Raw genomic sequence first — 24,563 nt, 5'->3', positions numbered from 1 at the left:
GGCTCATGCTCCAGAAATCATTCAGGACAAATGGAACTACACAGCAGGGTAATCCAGGCAGCCCCAACTATCACAAAAGTGACATTTGGCCATCTGAACTTAAACATCATCACCTCTAGATGATGGATAAAGGAAAAATTCACAGTATGCCAGAGAGTATAGGTCAATAGCCAGTAGTGACATGTCTATCCAGCTGTGTTACAACTATGTCACTATTTTGTTCTACTGTGCCCTTGCTTATCTTTTACAATCTTTTTTTATTAATACATGCTTGCAGTATTGCAGTACATAATGATTACAATCATGGGAAGTTGATACATGTACATTGTGTACACGTGTACATGTTACACATCTTAATTCTATTTTATCCCCTTCAGATAGCTGTGCAGTTCTATCTCTTTAGTTGTACTTTTATGCAGTACATTAAAGATTATGCAGGAAATGTTAAAGATATCATCCATATCAAGTTTAATCAGAAATTCTGTAGTTTCTTTAGGATCTCTATAAGTTACTCTTTTTTTAACAAGTTACTCTTAATTCCTACACACATGAAAAATATTTCATGCACAAAAGTGAGAGACTGCTTTTCCTCCTCATCTGATTACAAGAGAACTTTGTTAAGCTGAACTGGAATAACTGAGGTTTTCTTTCTCATTCACTTTAGAGATTCATCAAGCATTAAAAGAGTATACACACTTGCAATATGAATTAATAAGAAAGCCATAAGCTTTCAAACTGGCAAATTTTGGATTCTGAATTTATTACCAAACCATGATTTAAAAGTACCCTCAACCTCATTAGATACCAGTAAAATGCATTTTTAGACGTTGTTTTACATTCAAAAGATTAAAAAATTAAAAAGCATTACCATATTTAAAGACATTCGGAAACAAAAGTTACTATGTACAACTTGTGAGACTGTACACCGAAATATCCAATTTAGGACTAGTTAGTAACTTTTAAAATGAGTGTCTGCCAATCCAGTTCCTGATGTGGAAAACAAAGTCATATGTTTACACAAACTTGAATGAGGATGTTTCCTGACATTAAGAATTCAATTGTGGGGGCCGGGGATTTAGCCACCTGCCTTGCAAGTGGAAGGACCCAAGTTCAATCCTCGGTACCAAAAAAAAAAAAAAAAATTCAATTGTGGTATATGATGGTATATCAAACCTAGATAAAAATGTGGCACTTCAATAAAATAGAAAACCATTCAACAGTCAAAAATCAAGGAAATGATCTACCTCTACTCATATCGATAATTTTAGAAACAATATTGAATAAATAAGGCAAAGTTCAGAATATTTGATAAAGGGTAGCACTTATATAAAAATTTTAAGAAGTAAAAATATTATATATGATTTATGGGTGCATACACACAGTAGAATGTAAACACAAAAATTGAAGGATGAACATCATATATATGAATGGAAGAAAAAAGAGTAGAATACAGGAGGTAAAAAAGACATTTTAACTGCAAAGCTTCATTTATTTTCTTTAAAAGAACTAAAAATACTACTTTATCTACCCTTCCTTTTTCTTTTTTTTTTGGTACCAGGGATTGAACTTGGGACCTTGCCCTTGCGAGGCAAAGTGGCAGAACCACTGAGCTAGATCCCCAGCCGGCCTCCTTCCTTTTTCTTTTAAAAGTATGTATGACCTCACTTCCCTCCTTTTCTTTCCTTTCCCTGTCACTTCAGGTGGCAGGGCTAGTAGGCATAGAATTAGCATAAAGGAGACACTGGGTACTCTGGTGACATTCAATGGCCATAAGCACACAGGTGAACAGCCCAACAACAGTGGTAGCACAGGGAGTTAAAATGGGAAGAGTGAAGGCTAGACAGAACCCTGTGGGGTTGAAATGGAATTAAAAGTTTAAGCTGAGTAGCCCTTATTGAAAACGCTTGGGACCAAAGTATCAAGATTTTGAGGTTTTTTTATTCAAAATCTGATTCAAATCTGAGGACCTCAGATTTTGAGGTCTTTTGAGTCTTCGGAATACTTGCAAAGACGTTACTAATATCAAGTATCCCTCATATGAAAATCCAAAATGCTCTAAAATCTAAAGCTATATGAGCATCAAGTTTAGGCTCAAAAAGTTTCAGATTTCAATTTCAGGTTTTCAGATTAGGGATATAGTATAAACTCATGATTTTTATCAATACATTTGTATAGACATATATACAGGCAGATAAAAATACAGATGTATGTACTCACAGAGAGGCATTTTTTTCCAGCTCTGTCTGTAAAGCTCTATTTTGCAGATAAACTAGAGCGTAAGGTCAGACTTTACCAAAGTCAAAAACTATTAAGAGGTCAGGATTTGAACCCATACAGTCTAACCCCAAAGCCAGACTCTTAACTACTACAATATATATGTGCCATGTTGCTTAAAGATAAACTGTCACTAGCAGCAGATGCAAGCCCTCCTCCTTCCCAGGAACTAGACACACCCAACTATCAATGGACTAAGCACTGGTGAAAACTTGCCCTCTAAACTCATAAAACATACATCTGACTTTTTGCTAGACAACATTATCAGATGATACCTTGTGATTTCTGACTTGCTGAGCAATCAAATAAGCAATATATTCCTCACAGCCACTCTTGTGAGATACCTCAGCCCAAGCCCAACACATTCCCCAACTCACCTGTAGTAGCTGAGGACATCTCGGTCTTCCTTTTGTCCTTCTTTAGCATCCTGCGCCAATTCCCTGACGCTCTTACTACGAATCTCTTTGTTGCTGTCCCTCCAAAACAACCACACCTCTTCCTCATCTTCTCCCGCTTCCAGAGCAGTCTCTCCAGTAGAAACACCTTCAAATTCAAAACGAGAAAGAACCAACCTAGAAAAGAATAGGAGGGCAAACTCATTATTTTTTACAATCTTTTGAAATCTAGCTTCCCCTTCAGCATAAAGATACACAGAAAGCCAGTTTTTTACTTCCCTCACTTGCAGATCATAAACACCCAAACATGAACTTCTTCATGTACTTTAACTCAGTGAGTTCTCAACTAAGGTGATTTTGCTCAACAGAAGACATCTGGCAATATCTGGAGAGCTTTTTGCTTGTAATAACTGAAAGGAAGAAGTGTTAGTAGGACCTAATAGGCAGAAGCCAGGGATGAGGTTAAACATCTCGCAACATACATGAAAAAATTCCCCACCACGAAGAATTATTCAGTCTCACAATTGTCAAAATGCCAAGGTTGAGAAAAATTACATGAAGTCCCAAATTAAGTTATGTGTAAGAAACAAACACAATGTTAGCTTGGAACATAATCTTTTAAACTCTGCCCATATTGCTGCACTATGTTTATCAGGAAATTGCTCCTTTAATAAAAATGAATTATGACTATTACTGCAACTTCTGTGCCCCCATGAACACTTTTTGAATATTATAACTCAAAACTATTCCCAATACTGACTTAGCATTGACTTAATTATACCTTGAACATTTTTTACTGATTATCGAACTTCAAAACTTTTCAACTCTTAAAATTAATCTAAGGGTGTGTCCAATCCTCTCTGGTGAGTTAACATGATTTTTAAATGGATAAAGTTTAAGTGATGCCCTGCTGTAAGAAGTCCATACAAAAATCAAAATCACTCCGTGAAGCAGGACTTGCAAGACACATCAAATGCTAGTCAACCTGAACTTATACTACCTAAAGAAATGAGGGGCTGGGTTTTACTGCTCATGAGGACAGTCATCTACTGCACCACATATTTTCCAACTACACCCCATTCTTGTCTTTTATTTTACATCCCCAAACTCCACTCACTTGGTCTCAATGAGGATGTCGGCATTGGTGGGATTCAGCACAGCTTTACAGATCAGTTCCTGAGTCACTGGAATGGATTTGTTCATAGAGACACAGAGGTCGGAGAGGTAATCTAAGAATCTATCCAGAAACAGAAACAAAAACATTTTCTGTTGAGAGAACAGAGGCTCAGTTTATAGAACATGACTTCCTAACATAGATAGGTCCCACATTCCTCTCATACAAGTCAGGGACGGTGCAGGCTTCAGTGCCAGTGACCATAGCACCATTAGAGACCCAGACATCAGAGAGAGGATGAAAGCAAAAAGCAAAAGAGTAAAGGTGGTAGAGACTCTGGCCAGTGAAAAAGTGATAAGGTAAAAACGAGAAGGAAGAGGACAAGAAAGAAATTCACAGGAGGAAGAAATGGTGCAAACAGGGGCAGCCAGTGTGGTTGGAGCCAGGCTCTGAATCCTGACTGCCTGGGCAGGGTGGAACCTTGAAATGCTAATTATTTGTGTTCTGATGTGGACTGTTATTTGGAGAAATTACTTAACCTCCCTATACCTTAGTTTTCTCTTCTAAAGAAAAAGACCCAGCATAATTTCTAAGCATTCTCTTGAGGATTAAATGAGGTAACTCATGTAAAGTGCTTCCTTAGCTCACTACCTAGCATGTGAGCAAGATCCATAAAATGCTGGTCATTTTTATGGCTAGCAGTAGTTATTTTTATAGCAGCCCTATCGATTTTCCAGTGGGATCACTCATGACACCCATATTGTGAACTGCTTCATTTCAGGTGAAGTGGGTCTCAATTAGAAGGAGAAGAGAAGAAGGAAGAGACAGGTAGAGAGAAGAGATACGTAGCGAAGGTGCGCAGATCTCTGTGAATAAAACAGAATGTTACTAATGAGCCAGTCACTGGTGGTACAAATGTATAATCGCCTCAGAAGGCTGAGGGAGGAAGACTGTGACTTCTAGGTCAGTCTGCAAAACTTAGTGAGACTCTGCCTCAAAATGAAATAAAGTAGGCTGGGATATAGCTCATTGTTACAGCCCTTGACTAACATGCATGAGGCTCTGGTTTGAATATCCAATAAACATACACATAAAAAAGCAATGTATAATAAAACACTCAGGTAACAACTACATCTGCAAAAGACAGCTCATGATCAGATTAGGGGAAGGGTGTTCTAAACTATATTCAAGAGGTGCTAAAACATGAACAAGTGACCAACTGTGATTGTCATTTACTGGGTATCTCCTATGTGCCAGGCACTTCAGAAGTATTTACTTTAAATTTCATAATGACCCATTTAGCAGATGAGGGAATTCAAGCTTAGGAAGAAAGCCATGGTCATTAGATGATGAACATTAGAGCTAGGGCGCTGGGATTTAGCTCAGTGGCGCTGCACCTGCCTGGGAAGCACAAAGTCCTGAGTTCGATCCCCAGTATTGGGGGAGAGGCATTAGAGCTAGGGTTCTACCTGGAATCTCATCCAATACCGTTACTGTATTCTTGCCACCATGCCTCCCAAAGCCACTGAGACCTGCCTTAAAAAACCTGCCAGTGGCAACCCCAAGGAAAGCGAGCCTAGTAAGAAGCACCATGACCGGCTAAGTTCCTGCATCCTGAGTCCACAGATATTGTCCTCCCCAATGTAAATGACAGGTGCCTCACCTCGGCTCCCTGTTCTTTCGCACCAGACTGACAAATGTGTCAATTTCTGCCGCAGTGATGTGCTTTTCCAGGAGTTTTCGATTATTGTGGAGCAGGGCAGTGATTGTGTCTTCAGCCAACACATCATAGCCAATTTGCTTCTGCATGAAGCCAAACTGCTTTGCTATGTACTCCTTTTCAGGAAAGGAAAAGTCAGCGGGAAAAAAGTAAAGACAGCATGGTTAAGACAAAAATAAAATAAGCAGCAACACTCCTGATCAGAACTACCACTTAGCAGGCAAATTATACCCTAGAACAACAGTTGCAAACTCTGTCACAAACTTTATTTTACTAAACCTGCCACACAAATGTCATCAGGCAAAACCCTTGATATTTATGTAAAGATATGTAAAAGTGTACAGTACAAATTTTATTCTAATGACTTATTTTTCAAAAGGTCAAAAGTTTTCATCAGCTCTGAGTCTATAACTAAATCAAGAGAACTTCACTGTGCCACATTCCTATTCACTGTTGAATAAATACAGATTAAGCCTATCTAGACATTTGGAACAATGTTGCCCCATTTTGTTTTCTTTCCTGGGGTAAAAGTTCCTTTTTTAAAATCAACGGACGGTCGAAAAAAGATAGGAATACCTAATCCAACCAATCAGTCACAGGATATATGATTCCATCTTTCTTTTCCCTCTTTTGGGATCAGACATTAACAGTCCACAGAAATAATTTGTGAACTCAAGGAAGCCTCTTATGAACAGTTGTTTGTTTCTGGTCAAAGATATTTCCCTGCCCTGGAAAGACTGTTTGCTTGCCCAAAATTCAAATAGCTCTTAAAACTGGCTTTAATTTTTTTCCACTAATTCCAAAATCCTAGGAATGATTCAGGATTAATATAGGGGACATGGGTCACTTTTCAGCTGAAACTTAGTAAGGATGCATGTATGGGAATTTATCAGCCTGCAGAGGATACTCCTTTGCCAGCTGGCATAGAATCCATAAACAGCTAAGCTGTTCAATCCAGCAGTAGTAGGAGAGACAGGCTTAGCTTCCTCATGTACCAGCATTACATCCCAGCACCCACTAGAGGCCCTGACAAACCTTCATCCAATGAATGCAGACAGAAGCAGAAGGGCTCCTCTCTGGCAGTAGCCGCAAAGGGCACTCATGCACTGGAGGTGGATTGAAAGCTGTGGTGGTGAACTCATGGCATGTGTGCTGCAGTGAGCACACACAGCATTCTGACAGCACGCAAGCCAAGTTGCCCCAGCAGCTGAGCAATGGATAACTGTGGTATAATAGTTGTTTTTTCTACACTAAAACCTCAGCATTCAGGTTTAATTGCAGTGTTGACATTTTGTGATAAATAAGTGGGTTTGGGTTGCAGTTTGGGCATTCACATCTCTAAGAGGTTCACTATCCCCGATCTAAAGCAACCACAGGTTGCTGACATGGTCATATTCTAAATCTTTACTTAAGATTAATTCTGTCTTTCTGGCAACACAATGAAAACCTTTAACTACACAGGAAAGTTTAAAGACTAGAGAGGGCAAGTTGAAACCTTAAAAACAAAAGACTTTTGTACCAGGAGACAGAGACAGTTAACAGGAAATGACTGGATTCCAGGTTATAATAAGCAATATTTTTTTAATCCACAGTGCTGTATGCAGTGTAGGTTTTCTTAATCTCAGCACTATTAACATTTTCTATGGGATAAATCTTTTTTACAGAGAGGTATCCTGAACATCACTGGATATTTCAGAACAGCTCTGACCTCTACCCACTAGACAACACTAAGACTCTGCAGGTGTAACACTCCACAGAGTCTCCAGACATTACCCTCGTTTAGAACCAATGATGGAGGAACACAATTTTGTTTCCTTAAAATCTAAAAAGTTGTCTGAAACCTCCCTAAAGGAATTGCACCATTTATTTCATGGGGAGAATACATATTGTGTATTTACACATATATAATATGCATAATATACAGAGATAATGACAAAATATCACAAAATATGAGCCAGAACTAAAGTTTTCAAAAAGTTACTATCAAAGATAGAAGTTATGAAAAGAGACAAGAATAAAAGATTCCACTATATTTTTAATATAAATACCTGTACACATAATCATTTCACCCCTAAGCCTTAAAAGAATATACCACAAAAATACTCCAATCTCACTGAAAAAAACCTCATGCCCAAAAATAGAAATCTCATTCAAAGGTGACTACAGAAGAAAAATTCCTGGTATCTTTCTTACTTTTTAAAAAACTGGTACTTCAACATTGTTCATGGGGTACCATATGATATTTCTCCAGTATCTTTCTTAAGGGTTCTGTAATATATATCTTTCCCAGCCTTGCAAACAATCTGTGTTTCCTTTCTAAGAACATATTTAACACTAAACTAGTCTCTATCCACTAAATAGATGTGTGGCACAATTACTGAGCAAAGCACATGAATGAACTTTCAAGGAGGCAACTGACAATTCCCATCCATTCTTCCTCCCTACCTGGTTCTTCCTGTAGTCTTGCTGTGAGTGCCTCAGAACTCGGTAGCAGAGCCTGCAGATGTGTCTGAAAGGAGCATGCCGCTGGTCCCCCAGCTCCTCCAAGCGAAGCATTGGGCCATCTCCACAGTCTGTGAATGGGGCCTGTAGTAACTTGAAGATCTGTTTATGAAAATAGTGAAGACCGCCATCATTTTGTGTTTTTAAAGGAATACAACCTTAGAAGTAAATGGATTACATGGGGAAGTTTCTCCATCCAAGCACGTCAATAGCCTGAAACTTGCATTTAGTCCCTCCACTGAGACAGGGCACTAACTGACTCGGTCTACTTGGACTTAACTCGTCCTCAGAGATTTGATGGGGCAGTTTTAAAATCAAAGCAGTAAAGAGCACAGCCTGAAATAAGCAGATTCTAGGTTGCAAGCTCTTTCAGGGATGAAAGTCAAAGCAGAGCAACATTGGTTCTAGGCACTTAAAACAGAGTTGGGAGGCCTGATTAAACCAGGTTCCAGGCACAGAAAGTGGAACTGTCAAACTGAGCCATCTGCACATTCCCCCTAGGTACATGCTGGCCTTGTGAACTGGTAAGACCTACAACTTCTGGAAGAAAGTTCACTGACCTTTGTAACAGTTTGTTAAACCATCCTCCTTGCTTCCTAAGATTGCGTCCAATCTCTTTTTTTCAAGACACTGACATTTGCTGCACCAATGACAATTCTTGACAAATAAAAAGTCATTTAACAACCGACCTCTCTTACAGTGTAAAGCTACAGAAACATTCACCATCTTGTAAAATCTCAGAGCACATTTTCTAGGCTACTTGATTTTGGTGTATCCTGGATTGCCAAATCTAATAAAAATAAAATAAATGTAATCCTTGTACTCAACTAGATCAACTTGGTCTTGGTTAACACTTCCCATGAGTACAAATCATGGTCAAAGTAAACTGTTTTCTCACTAGTAAAATGCAAAGAGTAACACCTATCTCACAAGGGTATTTAAAAAAAAAAAACGCAGTTAAATTCCATAAATATAGTGCCCTACATAAACGATCAATGAGTATTCCTGCTACTGAATCACATTATTTTGGCCCCTAAAAGAATTGCTATTGTAGGGTTGGGGATTTAGCTCAGTGGTTCTACCACCTTCCTCATAAGCACAAGGTCCCAAGTTCAATCCCCGGTACCAAAAAAAAAAAAAAAATTGCTATTGTAGAAATGAGCATAGACAATAAGTCAAGGGTTCTAACCTTAGACAACCCATGAAAGAGCTGGAAATGATCTATTTTTGGAGTTAAAAACCTTGTTGAAATATGCATTTTGTTTGTCACACTCTAATAGGAAAAAAAAATTCCCAGATGCCCAAATCCCATGGGGAATCTATGAGCTATGCAATTAGTATGTTTCTTTGGGTGAAAATGATGTCAATGTAGGTTTGTGGACTTTAACAAATGTTGCACATTGGTTCAGGATGCTGACAGTGAGGGAAGAGGGTCACAGGAGAACTCTCTGTACTTGACACATAATTTTGCTGTGAATTTAGAACTGCTATGAAAATAAATTCCATTAAAAAATCAATTGACAAGTCTTCCAGTGGGAATCATCCACACTTCTCTGTAAGATAAGAGATCCCACAAGTTTCTTACAAAGCCATTCACCAAACACATCTCACTGACCTGCTTGAGAATGTTCTGTTCTCTCATCAGCTTCTGCCGTTCTCTGTTAGGCTTGGAAAAGACCACCTCAAGCACGTCTTGGCCAGAGTTAGTTCCACCAGTGACAAAGTAAACCAAGTCTTCTAGCAGCTTGGTTACCGACCTTAGAAGGAAAGAGGCTATTAGAGACATAGTGCTTAATATTCAACAGGCTGGAAGCTTCGCCTCAAAAGCCTGCAGGCCCTCTGAACTAGTCAAACAGGAGAAGACCCATTCTTTCTAATATCCTTAAAATCCACAGCCAAGGCCAATTAACAAAAAGAGTGAAACAGAGACCATAGCCATTAAATGTTACCAAGGGAGAGTTTAAACCCCTGATATATTCAGTAAAATAAATGCAGGATCAAGTTAGAGGGCAGGGCAAGGGATATCATCACAACTTTAAGAGACTCAAAAAAATGAATGCAAAAAGTATTTCTAGTCAGGTGTGGTAGTGCATGCCTATAATCCCAACATTCTGGAAGGCTGAGGCAGGAAGATTGCAAGCTCAAGCTCAACCTGGGCAACTTAGTGACTCATCCAGGTCCTGTCTCAAAATTAAAATATTTAAAAAGAGCTGCAGATGTAGCTCAGTACAAAGGCCCTGGGTTCAATCCCCTTACACCATATATATATAAATAACAAAACATGAAGCCATTCATAAATGCTCAGACTATTACCCTCTCAACTGTTCATTCACCAATCTCTCACTACCCAAATGCACAGCAGACAAGGACCATTGGGCCTGCACACACAAAGCCTCACCTTCTCTCGTTCTGGGTGATGGTGCCTTTCTCCAGCTTCCCAGCAATGGAGCCTAGCACCTTGCTGGCATCATTGGCAAAGTCCAGGTCTCGAACTTCAGCAGGAGAAACAGGAACTATGGCAAAGGCTTCCTTATCCTCCTTCACAGGAGAGGTGCCAATCTGAAATTCAAGGTGGTTTTTGCAGGAAAATCTTGGATTGGGAGAATAAGACATTAACTGAATACTCCATGTATAGGCCATTGAGAAATCCAAAAAACTTGGAGTTAAAATAAACTAGACATAGGAAAACCTGTAGAAGTGTGTACTCCAAAATTGCTAACAATTGTTATCTCTGGAAATTGGTATTATGGGGACTGGTGACATAGGAAAGAGGACAATAGCTTAATTTGTCTGACAGAGCATATAAGATTCTTGTAATCAAAGAACATGTTTATTAATAGAGAAAAAGTAAATATGGTAAATGGTAATTATTGATTATAGCAGAAAGTATTATAAAAACAGACATTGTATCATTCCTTCAACATTTCTATAAGCCTGAAAACATCCATAAAAGTAGAAGAAAAAATCCAATAACCTGTCCTATCAACACACACACACACACACACACACACACACACACACACACACACACAGTAAGAGTATCCTTCATTTTTTAAAAGAAAAATCTAACCTATGTTTTTATGATTTCGGACATGAAGGAAAGGAGGGGAGAGAGATTTATAAAAGGGGGCTTAGAGAGATTTCCAGAAACATATACTTACATACATAGAAAAATAACAAAGATTGGGGAAAATCAAATAGATACTTGCTGTACCTCAAGGCACAAGCAAATATTCCCCTAGCCAAAATCATCCTTCAGACAGATACAAAACCATGTAAGTGCTCAAGCAGTAGGGTAGAAGCCATGGAATAAAATAAAATGTTGTGGTTATTTCAAAAGCCTATGCTTGCATCACCCATGTCCTTTGAAGAAAACTGTTTATTCACATTCAAGCTTGGCAAGAGGGGCGGGGGAGGGTGGGGAGAGAGAGAGAGAGAGAAGGAGAGAGGAAAGAGGAGGAGGAGGGCAAGGAGGACGACCACTATTATGGGGGGAGAGGAAGGGAGGGACTTCACAGTTCTATTTTCACCGTATGTCCTCAAAGTACCCCTTTCATTAGACAGCATGAGACCGAGGAGAGACAGCCAAGCTTAGGGGCTTACTTTCAGCATCACAGGTTTTTCTTCTTCTTTGTCAATGGGAATATTTGTGCTGTGAACCCAGGTATTAGTGCACAGGTGTCTGAGTCGTACATAGGAGTTCCTGAAGGGAAAAAGAAGGGCTTTAAGAAAAACAATATTCAAGTTTATTCTGCAGTTGTTGGTCTAGAAGATATTCCGTAAAAATAGGAATACCAGAATGTTTCTCTACTACATACCCTGGACAATATATAACTAGGAGTAAATGGTTCTAGTCCAAGTCACTTTCTGATTTATTTACAACAGAAAATAATTCATAATGACTCTCAGTTTATTGTGATATGCTGTTATTTCTAAATATCAAAGCATACTCTGAATAAATATCACAGTAAAAGCTGAGCATAAAAAGAAGTACTTATTGGGGCAAGAAAACAAAAACTGAAATTTTCAAATGAGTCAATAAAGCAAAAAATGAAATGATAAATTCCTACCATTAATTGTATGGTAGAGAAACTTCTTAAAAACAAGTAAAATCTCACTATGCAGTTCACACTGGCCTTGAACTCACTATGTAGCCCAAGCTAGCCTCAAACTCATGACAATCTTCCTGCCTCAGCCTCCCAAGTGCAGGGATTACAAGTGTGCACCACCACGCCCAGTAAGATCACTAAATTTTAAAAGAAAGATAAATTTTATTATAGTTTAGATTTTAAATTCTTCTGTAGAGCAGGTATAGCATCTCTGTATATATAAATGTATATCATAAATAAAGTTCAAAGAAAAACAACAGCCTGGGAAAACAAGAGTGACACATAGCATAAAAGGGTTATTAATCCACGCATGTGCGCTCCAACAAATAAATAAGAAAAGTATGAATAATGGAAATGAAAATGGGTAAAGAACAAAAACTAGTAACTTAATAAGGAAATATAAATGGCCAATATGCATATAAGTCATACATTCAATCTTCTTAGCATAAAATTTATATAAATTAAAACAAAGTGCCATTTTATTCCATCAAAGATTGTAAGACTAACAAAACCCAGTACCAATGAGAGATTAGGGAAATAAATTATCCTGAGCATGTATTTTGTTTGTTTTATTTTGCTTTGGTTGTTTTGTTTTCGAGTTGGGGATTAACTCAGGGCCTGGTGAATGCTATGTAGGCCTGTGAATGCTCCACCATGTGGCTACACTCCAGGGCCTGGACACCACTGGGGATCTGGAGAGAGGGTAATCGGGTAAGACTCTGGAGAGGAGTCTGGCACTTTATATCATGTAATGTGTATCTATCCTTTCCTCAAGCAACCCCGGTTTTAGATTTTCCTATTAAGAGATGATAGCACAGGAGCAAAATGTGGCACAAAGATATTCAACAAAGCAAAGTTTAAAATACTAAAAACTATAAACAGTCTAATGTTTCAGTAAAGGACTATTTAACTACAGCACATACAATAGAATATGGTACCATTACTTAAAATGCTGACAATGGATAATCATTTGCTTAGAAACATGAACAGAACATATTTTGGTAAAAAATTAAAATAGCTTATGGTCCTACTTATGATAAATTAGACAGTCATCTCTGTGTGCCTAGAGACCTGTGTGAAACTACCAAACCAAAATCTTAAAAGCAGTTCACTGTGAATGGTTGAATTGAGTATAATTTTTATTTACTGGTTTAGTCTCACAAGGTTTTGGGTATTTTTGTTTTTGTTGTTCATTTCTATAATGTGCATGCATCATATTTACAATGTTTTTCAATTTTGTTTTTTTCTGAAGAAGTAGAAGAAATAATCATGTGATTCTTGCACTTAAAGAACCTATGTTCCATTAGTGAGTCACGAGTGAATGCACACCAAGCAATCAGTTGTAACAGGAGACAGGCATTAAGAAGCACCGAGTTGGGAGACAATCAGGGTGGACTCAGAGTCAGGAAAGGTTTTGGCTAGGGCTAGGACTTTAAACTTTGATGGAACAGGAGCAGAGAGGGGGAAATGGAAACTATTCATAGAAGAGTAATTTAGAACAATGGCATACTAAGTTCACCATGAAGGGCCAGAACTGCAGATACCCTCAGTACATCTTCTGTTTCCTTCACTGTAATTTCGTGGAACATTATAATTAAGGCCCAAAAAGGGCAAACCTAGTGATACATATTTTGACTAGCATAAATATTAATTAAACAACATGAACAAGATATACAACAAAAACATTTGCATTTCGATTGATGACTTGGATTCACTTTCCTTATTATTTTTTTTTTTTTGGTACTGGGGATTGAACTCGGATCCTTGCGCTTGCGAGGCAGGTGGTGTAACCACTGAGCTAAATCCCTGGCCCCGTGTTTAGTGTATTTAGGATTGGCCATTATCCATCTTACTTTGACACAAAAGAATCTTTTATACCCGCAACTAGCACCAAAAATGCCTTTCCTCATAATATTTCAGAGAGAAGCGAAACTGAGTACAACTGTAAGATGCAGAGAAATTAATGTATTACTCTTCAAGTCTTTTGTCATCTTTCAGAATCAATGCATAAATGGCCCTGTTACCTTCTGGCTCTGAGGTTGGTGGCCAAGAGCAAGAATGAATACCTGAGACCCTAAGTAAACACACTGATAGACCATGCCAGGCAGTTTTTCCACCAGCTGAACATACGGCTTCCCTTGTTCCTGAGTTAGAATCAGTCTAACTCAGGACACCTGTTCACAAGAAAAGTTTGCCAACAAGGAAACAGTAATGAATGGAGAAAATGAAAAAGCAGGAGACTACAACCAGCCAATGCCACTCAGCCAGCTGCTTCAGAAACTTGAACTTTCCCCTCCCACAGGAGCAGAGGGATTTCCAATCCACTGCGCATTAGAGTCAATCAGCTTCCTTTCCAAAAGAAAAGGTTCATGAAGGAGGTTCTGATGAAATAGTGACAGTATTTTAAATCACATGTTTCTGTTCTTTTCTACCCTACAAAATTTTAACACTTAACACATAAAGGTGTAATTCCCCTGTTTCATGAGATCCTAAGAAAAAATAACTTTCAGAACTGAGGACAAACAAATGGAAACTTAAATGGAAATGCAGTTAGGTTCCACACACAGCCCTATACCTAGCTAGGTAATAAAAGGGCAGTCAAGGGAAAAGAAATCTATTAAAAAGGAATACATGGGCCAGGGATTTAGGAATACATGGGCCAGGGGTTCTGCTGCCTGCCTTGTAAGTGCAAGGTCCAGAGTTCAATTCCCGGCCCCCCCAAAAGGAATACACCCCACCTCAAACCATTTTGAAAGATTTCAAAATGAATCAAAGATGTAAGTATAAAGAATGAAAAGTAGAGCTGGGGATTTAGCTCAGGGGTTCTGCCTCCTGCCTCACAAGCGCAAGGTCCTGAGTTCGATCTCTGGTACAAAAAAAAAAAAGAATGAAAACCATAAAACTCTTAGAAAAAAACATGACCATAAATTTTTGCAAGTATGGATTAGGCAATATTAAGTAAGAAACCTAAAGCAGATGAAAGGATAAAGCAAATGTGGTAAATATACATAATGAGATATTCAGCCATGAAGAATGAAATCATTCATTTATAGGAAAATGAGTGGGAACTCGAGCCCACTATGTTAAGTGAAATAAGCAAGACTCAGAAAGTTAAATGTCTCTTATAAGGAATTTAAAAAGGAAAGACAACAGGATATTTGAAGGTAGATGACGAAGAGGATTGAGAGAGAGGGGTGGGAAGGGACTGAACGGTTATGGGGAGTGAAAATAATCAAAGTATGTCATATGCATGTACCAATACACCAAAACAAAACACATTATCCTGTATTAGTAATATGCTCTAATAAAAGAAACTCAATGATAAAAAGAAAAGTATAAGCAAATTTAAAAATAGCAAAATTAAACTTTTACAAAATTAAAAGCCTTTGAGCTTCCAAAGACACCATTAAGAACAAATAAAGACAAAAATGGGAAAAAATATTTGCAAATCATGTATCTGACAAGATGTTCATGTCTAAAGAAAAGAACACTTACAGCTCAATAAAAATACAAGTAAATTTTTAAAATAAGCAAAAATCACAAAGAATCTGAGTGGATATTTCTCCAAAAGAGATATACATGCAGCCAATAAACACATGAAAATCTAATCATCATCATTAACTGACAGAGAAATGCAAATGAAAACCTCAATCAACTGCCACTTCACATTAACTAGATGGCTCAGATAAAAATAGACAACAAGTGGTGAGGAGAAGTAGAAAACCTGGAACTCTTATATGCTGCTGGTGGGAATCTAACATGGTGCACCTACTTTGAGAAGCAACCCAGCAGTTTCTCAAAAGGTTAAACACAGAATCACTATAAGATCCAGCAATTCCACTTCTAGGTAGACAGCAATGAAAAAAGAAAATATATGTCCACACAAAATCATGTCCTCAAATGTTCACAGCAACATTATTTATAATAGACTCAAATGGCCATCAATTAATAAATACTTAAATAAAATATGCTATTATCCATAGAATGGAATATTGTGTAATAATAAACCAAGAAGCCAGGCGTAGTGACATATGTAAACCCAGTACTCAGGAGGCTGAGGGAGGAGGATTGTCAAGAGTTCAAGGCCAGCCTGGTCTATATAGTTAGTTCAGAGCCAGCCTGAACTACAAAGGGAGACTCTCAAAAAAAAAAAAATTAAGCAAGAATAAAGTACTGATACATGCTATCACATGGGAGAATTTTGAAAACAAAACTAAGTCAAAGAAGCCAGTCACAAAAGATCATGCATGTGATTCCACTTATATGAAATGTCCAGAACAGGCCAATACACAGAGACAGAAAGTACATTATTCTGGGGCTGGTGGCAGGGTGTGGGGAAATGAGAGTGACCACTAACGGGTATGGTGTTTCTCTTTGTATTGGTGACAATCTTTTTAAATTGACTGTAGTGAGAGTTGCCCAACTTTGCTAATCTACTAAAAACCACTGAATTGAGCACTTTACATACAATGAATTATAGGGAATATGAATTACATCTCAGTAAGACTCTTTTCTTTAGGCACTTAAACCAGGGTTCCAGACTTAGAGAACCAAAGCTGTGTACATATGAGATTTTCTGGGAGAATGTCTCTGCCTTCCTCAGATTCTCAAGCAGTTAGCTACCCAGCATAATTTAAGAATTACTGATCCTCTGACTGAAAGGCCTTCTTGCCTTGTAATGTGGGCACCACTTTACCCTGATCACCGAGAGGAACAGGAACAGTACCCAGCACAAGACAATGTCCTCCTCAAATTCCAAGAGCACCCAAGCTGCAGTTATTAGTTTCACAGCCCCACTCAGGCTGAGGAGGAGAGTAGCAGTGTGTATATAAATAGTGAAACACAAAGGAATGCCCAGTGAAAAGGGCCTTATGTAAAATCTCCAAATGCCAGTGAGACTTCTGCCAGCCAACACTATGTGGGAGAATAGTCAGGATTGCCCAAGCAACCCTATGAGTCTTAGACACTTATGGTTTTGGTTCCGACCTTGGTAAGTTGCTTAAACTCTGAGTCTCAATGTATTTACCTATAAAAAGTGGATAATTATCTCACAGGATTTTCTGTAATGATAAAATTATATAATACAAGTTACATACTTACTATTGTGCCTGATACATATTTGGCACTCAATAAATATTAGCCATTATTAATAATGTTGACTTTAAGAATAAGCTTTTGCCCCAATTAATTCTTGAAAAATACATTCCTACACAACAAAACCAAGAGTTAAATAAAATAACCAAAGAATATGGATCTAACTTCTCAATACTTTAAAGAAAACTTACTGTGCACACAGTGAATTTCACTTTTGCCATTTTCCAAATTTCTTTTCAATTGTTTATTTAACTGACCAAGGGATTACCCAAGTTTTTATGGATTTGTAGAAGGAAAGGAGGACAGTAACAGAGAAATACTGAGCAGCTATGTGTACCTAAATACAGTACAGCACTTTTAATCAAACTATCAAGTATTTATCAGTGATAATCCATGCAAAACTCAGATACCATATTGACCAGCCAGTCCAAACACTTTATTAAATCTTTTATAAGAGCTTAAAAAAAAGGCAATGATGATTTGAATTCCAACAAACAGGACGAGACCACAAAGACCAGCCCTGATTCTCTTGGGATAAACAATTTTGAAATCATACCTTGGGACAAGGCTGTCACCTCCACGGAGGGTGGTGGGGTCTAGCTCAAAGATGGAGGAGATGTCACTGCCCTCAGGCACAGAGACCAGGGAGTACACCATCTTTTCTTGGGCATTTCGCAACTTACTTCGAGATGCATCCTGATCAGGGTCCACCTGAGGGTGAAAAGTCACCAGGTCAAGAATTCTGCATGCCAAATTCGTCACTCACCACAATCATCGCACAATCCTCAGGAACGAAGGAAGAACAACAGTGAATGTCAGCAGTTGGCAAGAAAAGGACAGATTTCAAATCAGTATTAAAAGGTGATCATCAGCCACCTGAGCCAAAAAGATTTACTCTCTACACTTCCTTATGTTGCAATAAAAATGTTTAAGCAATGCTGGGTGACAATAAGAGATGTCCATGGAAAGAGAGCTAACTGTGATAAAGACCTTCATACGCCTATATCCATCTGCAGTAGTTGGGGGAGAGGGATGTAGACTGAAGAAACATCCTGTGGAATTGGTTATATATAGTTGTGTTAGTCTGAGTGATGGTTGTCTATCAACAATATGATACAGCTACTTCCAAGGAGAACAAATAAAATACAATAAACCTGGACCCAAGAACTCATAAGCAGCAATCCCAGTACAGCCAATGTATGTATGCGTGTATATGTATGCATGTATATGTGTGTGTGTGTGTGTATAAAATCAAGAAATCAGCCTAGCCCTAAAAAAAATGTGTAATTAATTAAGAGGCCTGCTAATGACAACACAGGTGAAAAAATGCCTCTCTTGCTAGATGAGGATTTGGATGAGATGGAAGAATATCTCTTGCAGTGAAAGCTGATGAATAACAAAAGCTTCCTAGAGAAACTGTAAAAGATTCTCAGCTCCAAAGCCCATATGAGTAACGAGATTTAAGGAGCAGGGTTAGCCTGGGTGCCTATTTTCATAAGCTTTACAAACTCTCTCTCTCAGCATGGTAACTACACATGGGATCATTTCTAAGGTATAACAACCCTACAACAACCACCTGCATCTACTAGGAGAACCCCATTATCTTTATCCCTACCTTGCTTTTCTCAGGCTGAAGCACTGTTCCTTTCCAAACAGAAGGAACACTACCCCAAGAAGACAAAAGAATCAAGAAAAAGAAGTCCAATCAAGGGCAAAGGAGCGATCATGAAAGAATTTAACATCCTGGGGCCTGAGATCTAGAAGCACAAGCAATAGTTTGCATCATCAGTTTATCAGTAGCTTCTACCTCTATTCAAAATAAAAAATCAGTTCTTTCAGCTGGGCATGGTGGTGCACACCTCTCATCCCAGCTACTCAGGAGGATGAGGCAGGAACGTCACTTGAGCCCAGGAGTTCAAGACCATACTGGGCATCACAGTGAAACCCTGTCTCAAAAAAAACCATTTTTTTTTAAAGTGAAAAAGTTCTTTTGATATCCAGAGTCTCTGTTCCTGCCGTCCCTCATACTTTCTCCTCTAATTAATTATACTTCTACCTAGATAAATCCCCAACCCTTTATTCCCTCTATGCTTTAAGTAACTTAGCTGGACAGTAACAGAAGACCCCTGTACCCTCAGCTAATGAGAAAGAACTTGCAACATCTCTTCTTTTCTAACTAAGGTTACCTGCAAAGTGCTCCCCACTCCATTTCCAAAATAAAGTCTCACCAGATCATGGTTTGAGACACCTGGCTTAGTCACAGGCTAGTAGTGACAGTTCAGAGACCGCAGGAGGTCTAGAGAAAAACTGCAATTGCATTAAGCCACTGCATCCAGAAACCCAAGAGAGCCCTTACATTTCAGTGTGCGGTCATCGTTCGCCACCTAGTGGGAAGAAGGGCACAGGTGCAAAAGGCCAGCAGAGGACAGCAAGCCTCGGGTTGTCATTTTTCTCTTTCCGGGATCAAGCAAGGGGACTGATAGTGCCACTGAGTTTGGAATAAGCATAACAAAGCTGAGAGAGATAGGAGGCAAAAACCACAAGCACCGACTGCCAGTCTCAGGGAACCTTGAGCAGGGCAGAATGAGATGCTTCCTCGCCCAAATTACACAATGTTAATTTTTCCATCAAAAGTGCCAGGTAAAGAGAGGGTGAAGAATGCACAACCCTCCCAGTACTAACACCTCAACCTACAGAAGCCGAAGCTGTGCTGCTGGCCCCACTGGTGAGAGCTGAGGCCCCTCTTCATACACCTGTCCCTTGCAAGTGGCTCATGGACCAAGCGATCTCAGAGCAGCCACAGCAACACTGTCTAGATCTGCACCCCAGCCTGCTGGCACATCCTGCCTCCCTGGCATGGAGACACATGAGAGGGAGAGAGACCGCTGAACTCCCAGAGACCTCAGAAACATGAAGAGTTAGGACCACTCACAATGGCTGCTTCCTCCTCAGTCAACGAAGATCCTAAAAACAGTCCTGACTGCTTTCAAGCAGTTGCTGTGTGGCCCAGATGAACTAGTGAATATGAAGGCACTAAAAATGCTACTGATATGTACCAGTTAAAATATGGCACTTGTACACAAGGGAAAATTCAGACTCAGAGAGGGAAAATAATTTCCTCAGGTCCACACACCTTAGAAGTGACAAGTCTGGTATTTAAACCAGGTCTGTCTTGCTCTCCCCCTCCTTGCTTGTGATCACTATGTACTGTACATCCCCCTACACTGCAAATACCAGTGTTTACTCACACACACGGAGCCTAGGAGAACAGCCCCATCTCCCCCAGCACCCAAGGTTCCACCTGGTCATCAGCTCTCACTGAAAGAAGCTGTGGCTTGCCTAACAGCAGACTTATTCTGTTATCTTAGATAATGCAGAGGCCTCTGTATCCAAGTCACACAAAAGGAGTTACCTCTATTTAAAAAAAAGAAGATGCAAGGACAAGAAGTGTCACATGAAAAAATAGAAGCCCCAACTCAGGTTGAGTATCCCAAGTGAAAACTCAGGGGTGCAATGCAGAGAGATCTCAAAATGGGTTCCCTTGCATATAGGCAGAAAGCTGGACTAGGCCAGTGCTTTTGAAGCCAGATTAACAGTGGAGGATAGGGGCTGGGGATTTAGCTCAGTGGTTCCGCCGCCTGCCTCGCAAACGCAATGACCCGAGTTTGATCCCCGGTACCAAAAAAAAAAAAAACAAAAAACAGTGGAGGGTAGGCTTTCCAAGAGCCTCCCAAGTGAAGGTGATAGGATATAAAGAAGGTGGGGAGCCTCGGGGGCTCCATCAAGAAGCAGTGAGGGGAAAAGCCCCCAGCAACCCATAGACTCACAGCTACAACTCCCCTGAGTTTCCTTCAAAGCCAACTAGGTTAACCACTAATGCAGAAGACACAACATTTTTCACAATTACTTTAATATCTCCACCCCAACTCCCTTCATTAATGTGTAAAGTCCTCCAAATTTTTCTTAATTTTGCCAGAAAACAAAAATACCCTCAAACTACCTACCCCTGAGATCACCATGTGGACACACATGCCAAACAGGGCAGCAACTGGTTTTTTGTTTGTTTCTGAATCCTACATCAGAATCAAGTATTCCACAGAGAACTGTTTTACTGATTTCTACGAAACACGCCACTGGTTTCTTCAACCCATACATAGACACCTGAAGCCTAAGTGTCTACATATCAGCAGGACTTGGCAATAGTTTCCAAAGGCAAGTCCATCATGCATACAATTCCAAATTACAATACACCCCAAAGCCTATTTCTGACTTTACAGAACCCAAGAACAGAGGTTTAGACAATTGACTGTCTCAGACAGCAGGTACACCAAGCCTCATGTGTTACTTCCACAGAAAAAACTGAATGAGACTGCTTTAGGTCAACATCAGTAAGACAACTATACAACTGTTTATAAAAGGCCAACTTCCACCTGGGCCAGCATGTTCTCCAATCTACAAAGACTCCAAGAGGTGCCATGTACTTCTCAAACTCAGAAGTGGAGACTTGACTGAGCACAGTCATCAAGATCAACAGTCCCTGGGACCATCTAGATCATAAGAGGACAAGACCCTCTTTCAAAGCAACCTACAGTTTCCCCTTCCCCAGCACTCAGCAGCCACAGTGACAGTTTCTTAAGTGGGGTTCCAGACCATTTGGCCTTACCCTAGCAGACAATGACAAGAAGGCTCTTGCCCATACTTACTGAGGGCTGAAACTCCAGGCATTCTTCCTCAAAGTCAGGGTCTACCTGATGAAAAAGAATCATTAGGAAATTAAAACATCCATTTCTTTCTCAAGGACCAGGACCCATCTGCAGGAGACTTCCACACCTGCGGCCATCCTTGGACAGCTAAGAACTTGTCCCTTCCCTCTATTCATGAAACCAGCACACCACAATAACGCATGTCACACAGATACAACACGTACGAGACAATCCACCAGTCACCAAGGGATGGCTCTGAAGAATAGACAAGGAAAACATAATGAATTCACCAGCAAAGCAACAGTGAAAAGCCTCAGAGAAATAAAAGACCAATACACAGTCATGGATAATGCCGATCACTTTTACTTAAAAATACAAAGAAACATTTAATCTCTAAGAAGAGCTACATTTGCCTCAAAACATTAGAGATAATGCAACCACCATTAATCTTTAGCAAACCACAGAATCAAGGTTTTACCCAGCTGGCTCACTGGGTCTAAGTTCTTACAGCTCCATTTTAAATTTCAACTTAAAACTTCTTAATCTTTGGTTCTGAACTATTTCAAAATCGTAGTTCTACAAGTATCCAAAAGCCAAAAGGGGTTACACATTTCGATTCAGCTTCCTCAGGTCAGTGGCAGAAGCAGTGCTAGCACCCACACAGCCCCTTGGAAGTCCCTGAGCAGTCTCACTGGTGGTTCTAGACACTGGGAGGGGTCTTTCAACGTATGAGCAGAATCTGATCTGAATATGCATTGCACAACTTTCAGCAGATCAGAGTAAAATTCACCATCTGTCACACAGTAGGATAGCTCCTTAATACAAAAATTAAAAGGTCAATCTCCTTGGGTTCTTCAGCAGAGGATCTTTTCTTTCCTTAAAACCCCTTCTTAGACATTTCAGCTAAAGGTAATTTCTTTAATGTCTGACAGTCTTACAAGTAAGACTATTTCATTAAGGCACTGAGGACTCAAGACTTCTTTATGAAACTGTCTACTTCTTTATGCACTTTAAAGTCCGAACAAGTCTGACTTTATGTACCATGAGTCCACTACAGCCAAGTCACTCATGTTAGGAGTGGGGTTGGTGGACAACATGTGAGGAGAGCAGTATACAAGACTAAAACAGAGCATCCTGAAATTCTACATGAGTAACATTAACTTACTTTCTCTCCACATCTTGGTCAAAATCCCTAAGTTCTAAAATGTGTTAGTCATTTTTGTCTCTTTTAGGGAAATGAGACAGAAGAAAACAAAAAAGCAGAAGGGAAAGCAAAGTGACCAAGCATTCGCCTGAGCCTCCACCTACACAGTGGCTACAGAATGAGGAAGGCATCAGCCTCCAAAGAGAAAACCACAGAGCTGCTACTTACCTCAGCTGCTAAGTAATGTCCTGTGGCCAGGTGCTTGAAACGGAAGAGGCTATTCCAATACCCTGCTCCACCTCGACATGGGTCATGCTGGACTACCTACAAGAGAAAGAATGGTTAACAAGGGCTGTGATGTAGCTCGGTGGTGCCACACCTGCTGGCAAGCACACGGTCCTGAGTTCGATCCCTGGTACTGAGAAAAAACAAAACAAAACAACAAAAAACAAAGAGTGGTTAACAAGAGTCAACAGAAATGTCAACACATACGAGGATGACACTGTACCTGAGGAAACACAGAACTGAAACACTCAAGCTGAAAAAAATCTTTATCTTTCAACAAACCCATGGCAAGTGTCACATACAACACTCAAACTTAAATGATGGAAATATTAAAATAATGTTCTACAGAGAGGGAACAGACTCTCCTAGTTAATGTGCAATGATTGAAGTAAGAAATTCTGTGGCTTTCTGCTTTTTTGCCTTAATACTAACAAAACAGAAGTTAAGATTCTGAAATTCATGCACAAAATGCACAATTCATAAAAAGGAATTTCATGACAAACTTTCATATATTTATACGCTAGAACACACACTCAGGCCCAAGCTCTGAAACATGAAACTCAGAGACTCTGGGCAAATTTATCACAAAAATAAATGTAACTTCAGCTTCTAGTCATGACACCACAACTGGCACTGGGAGCTAGTTCTACAAACAATTAGGATGCTTCAAAAAATAAATGAAATTGCCACAGGAAAGTAGAAAACTAGATAAAATACATAAAATGGCTGCTGAATAACAGGCACTACTAAACTGTGATCTCTGAGAACACAGGGAAAAAATAAGGCAAGCTCTGGGGTCTCTGGTTTTCTGTCTTGAGGTCCTCTGGATTGCAGCACAGTGAGGAAGGATCCAAGTTTAGGGTACTGGATGCATAGAATTAAGGAGACAAATTCAAATTTAGGGAGACTAAGGTAACAGAGGTATGGGGAATATAGAGCTACATGCAGGAAAAGCTCAAGAGATCTGCACAGAGGCCTCTTTCCAGCTTGAGGCTGAGTCAAACTGTGTGTGAATAAGGAAGGCTCCACAAGGCCAAGTAAGACATGGCAAAGGGGCTAGGGGTGTAGCTCAGTGTTAGAGTGCTTGCCTAGTATGCATGAGGCCCTGCATTCGATTCCCAGAACAGAGAGAGAGAGAGAGAGAGAGAAAGAGAAGAATGATAAAGAAGCTGAAAGCTTCGGTCCCCAAGCTCACAAAGTGCTGGGAAATGCCCTAACTCTGA

At 39.5% G+C, this 24,563-nt stretch overlaps 1 protein-coding gene across 1 annotated transcript in view; it reads right to left on the bottom strand.

Moving 5' to 3' along the window:
* Positions 1–24,563, bottom strand: part of Itpr1 (inositol 1,4,5-trisphosphate receptor type 1) — a 336,388-nt gene that overhangs the window by 163,713 nt on the left and 148,112 nt on the right. Inside the window, exons 11-20 of the mRNA XM_087181363.1 lie at positions 23,284–23,379; positions 21,912–21,956; positions 17,765–17,919; positions 11,609–11,708; positions 10,404–10,564; positions 9,621–9,762; positions 7,949–8,107; positions 5,447–5,619; positions 3,787–3,906; positions 2,652–2,846 (exon numbers count right to left, since the gene is read on the bottom strand). Of these exons, the coding sequence (XP_087037489.1) occupies positions 2,652–2,846; positions 3,787–3,906; positions 5,447–5,619; positions 7,949–8,107; positions 9,621–9,762; positions 10,404–10,564; positions 11,609–11,708; positions 17,765–17,919; positions 21,912–21,956; positions 23,284–23,379 (1,346 nt within the window). The remainder of the gene's footprint in view (positions 1–2,651; positions 2,847–3,786; positions 3,907–5,446; positions 5,620–7,948; positions 8,108–9,620; positions 9,763–10,403; positions 10,565–11,608; positions 11,709–17,764; positions 17,920–21,911; positions 21,957–23,283; positions 23,380–24,563) is intronic.

This window comes from Heterocephalus glaber, unplaced genomic scaffold, assembly GCF_053883595.1.
Source record: "Heterocephalus glaber isolate CG9 unplaced genomic scaffold, H.glaber_assembly_v1.0 deba00001472, whole genome shotgun sequence".
Taxonomy (NCBI): domain Eukaryota; kingdom Metazoa; phylum Chordata; class Mammalia; order Rodentia; family Bathyergidae; genus Heterocephalus; species Heterocephalus glaber.
Note: the sequence above shows the minus strand (reverse complement) of the source record. Positions and strands in the feature narration are given on the sequence as shown.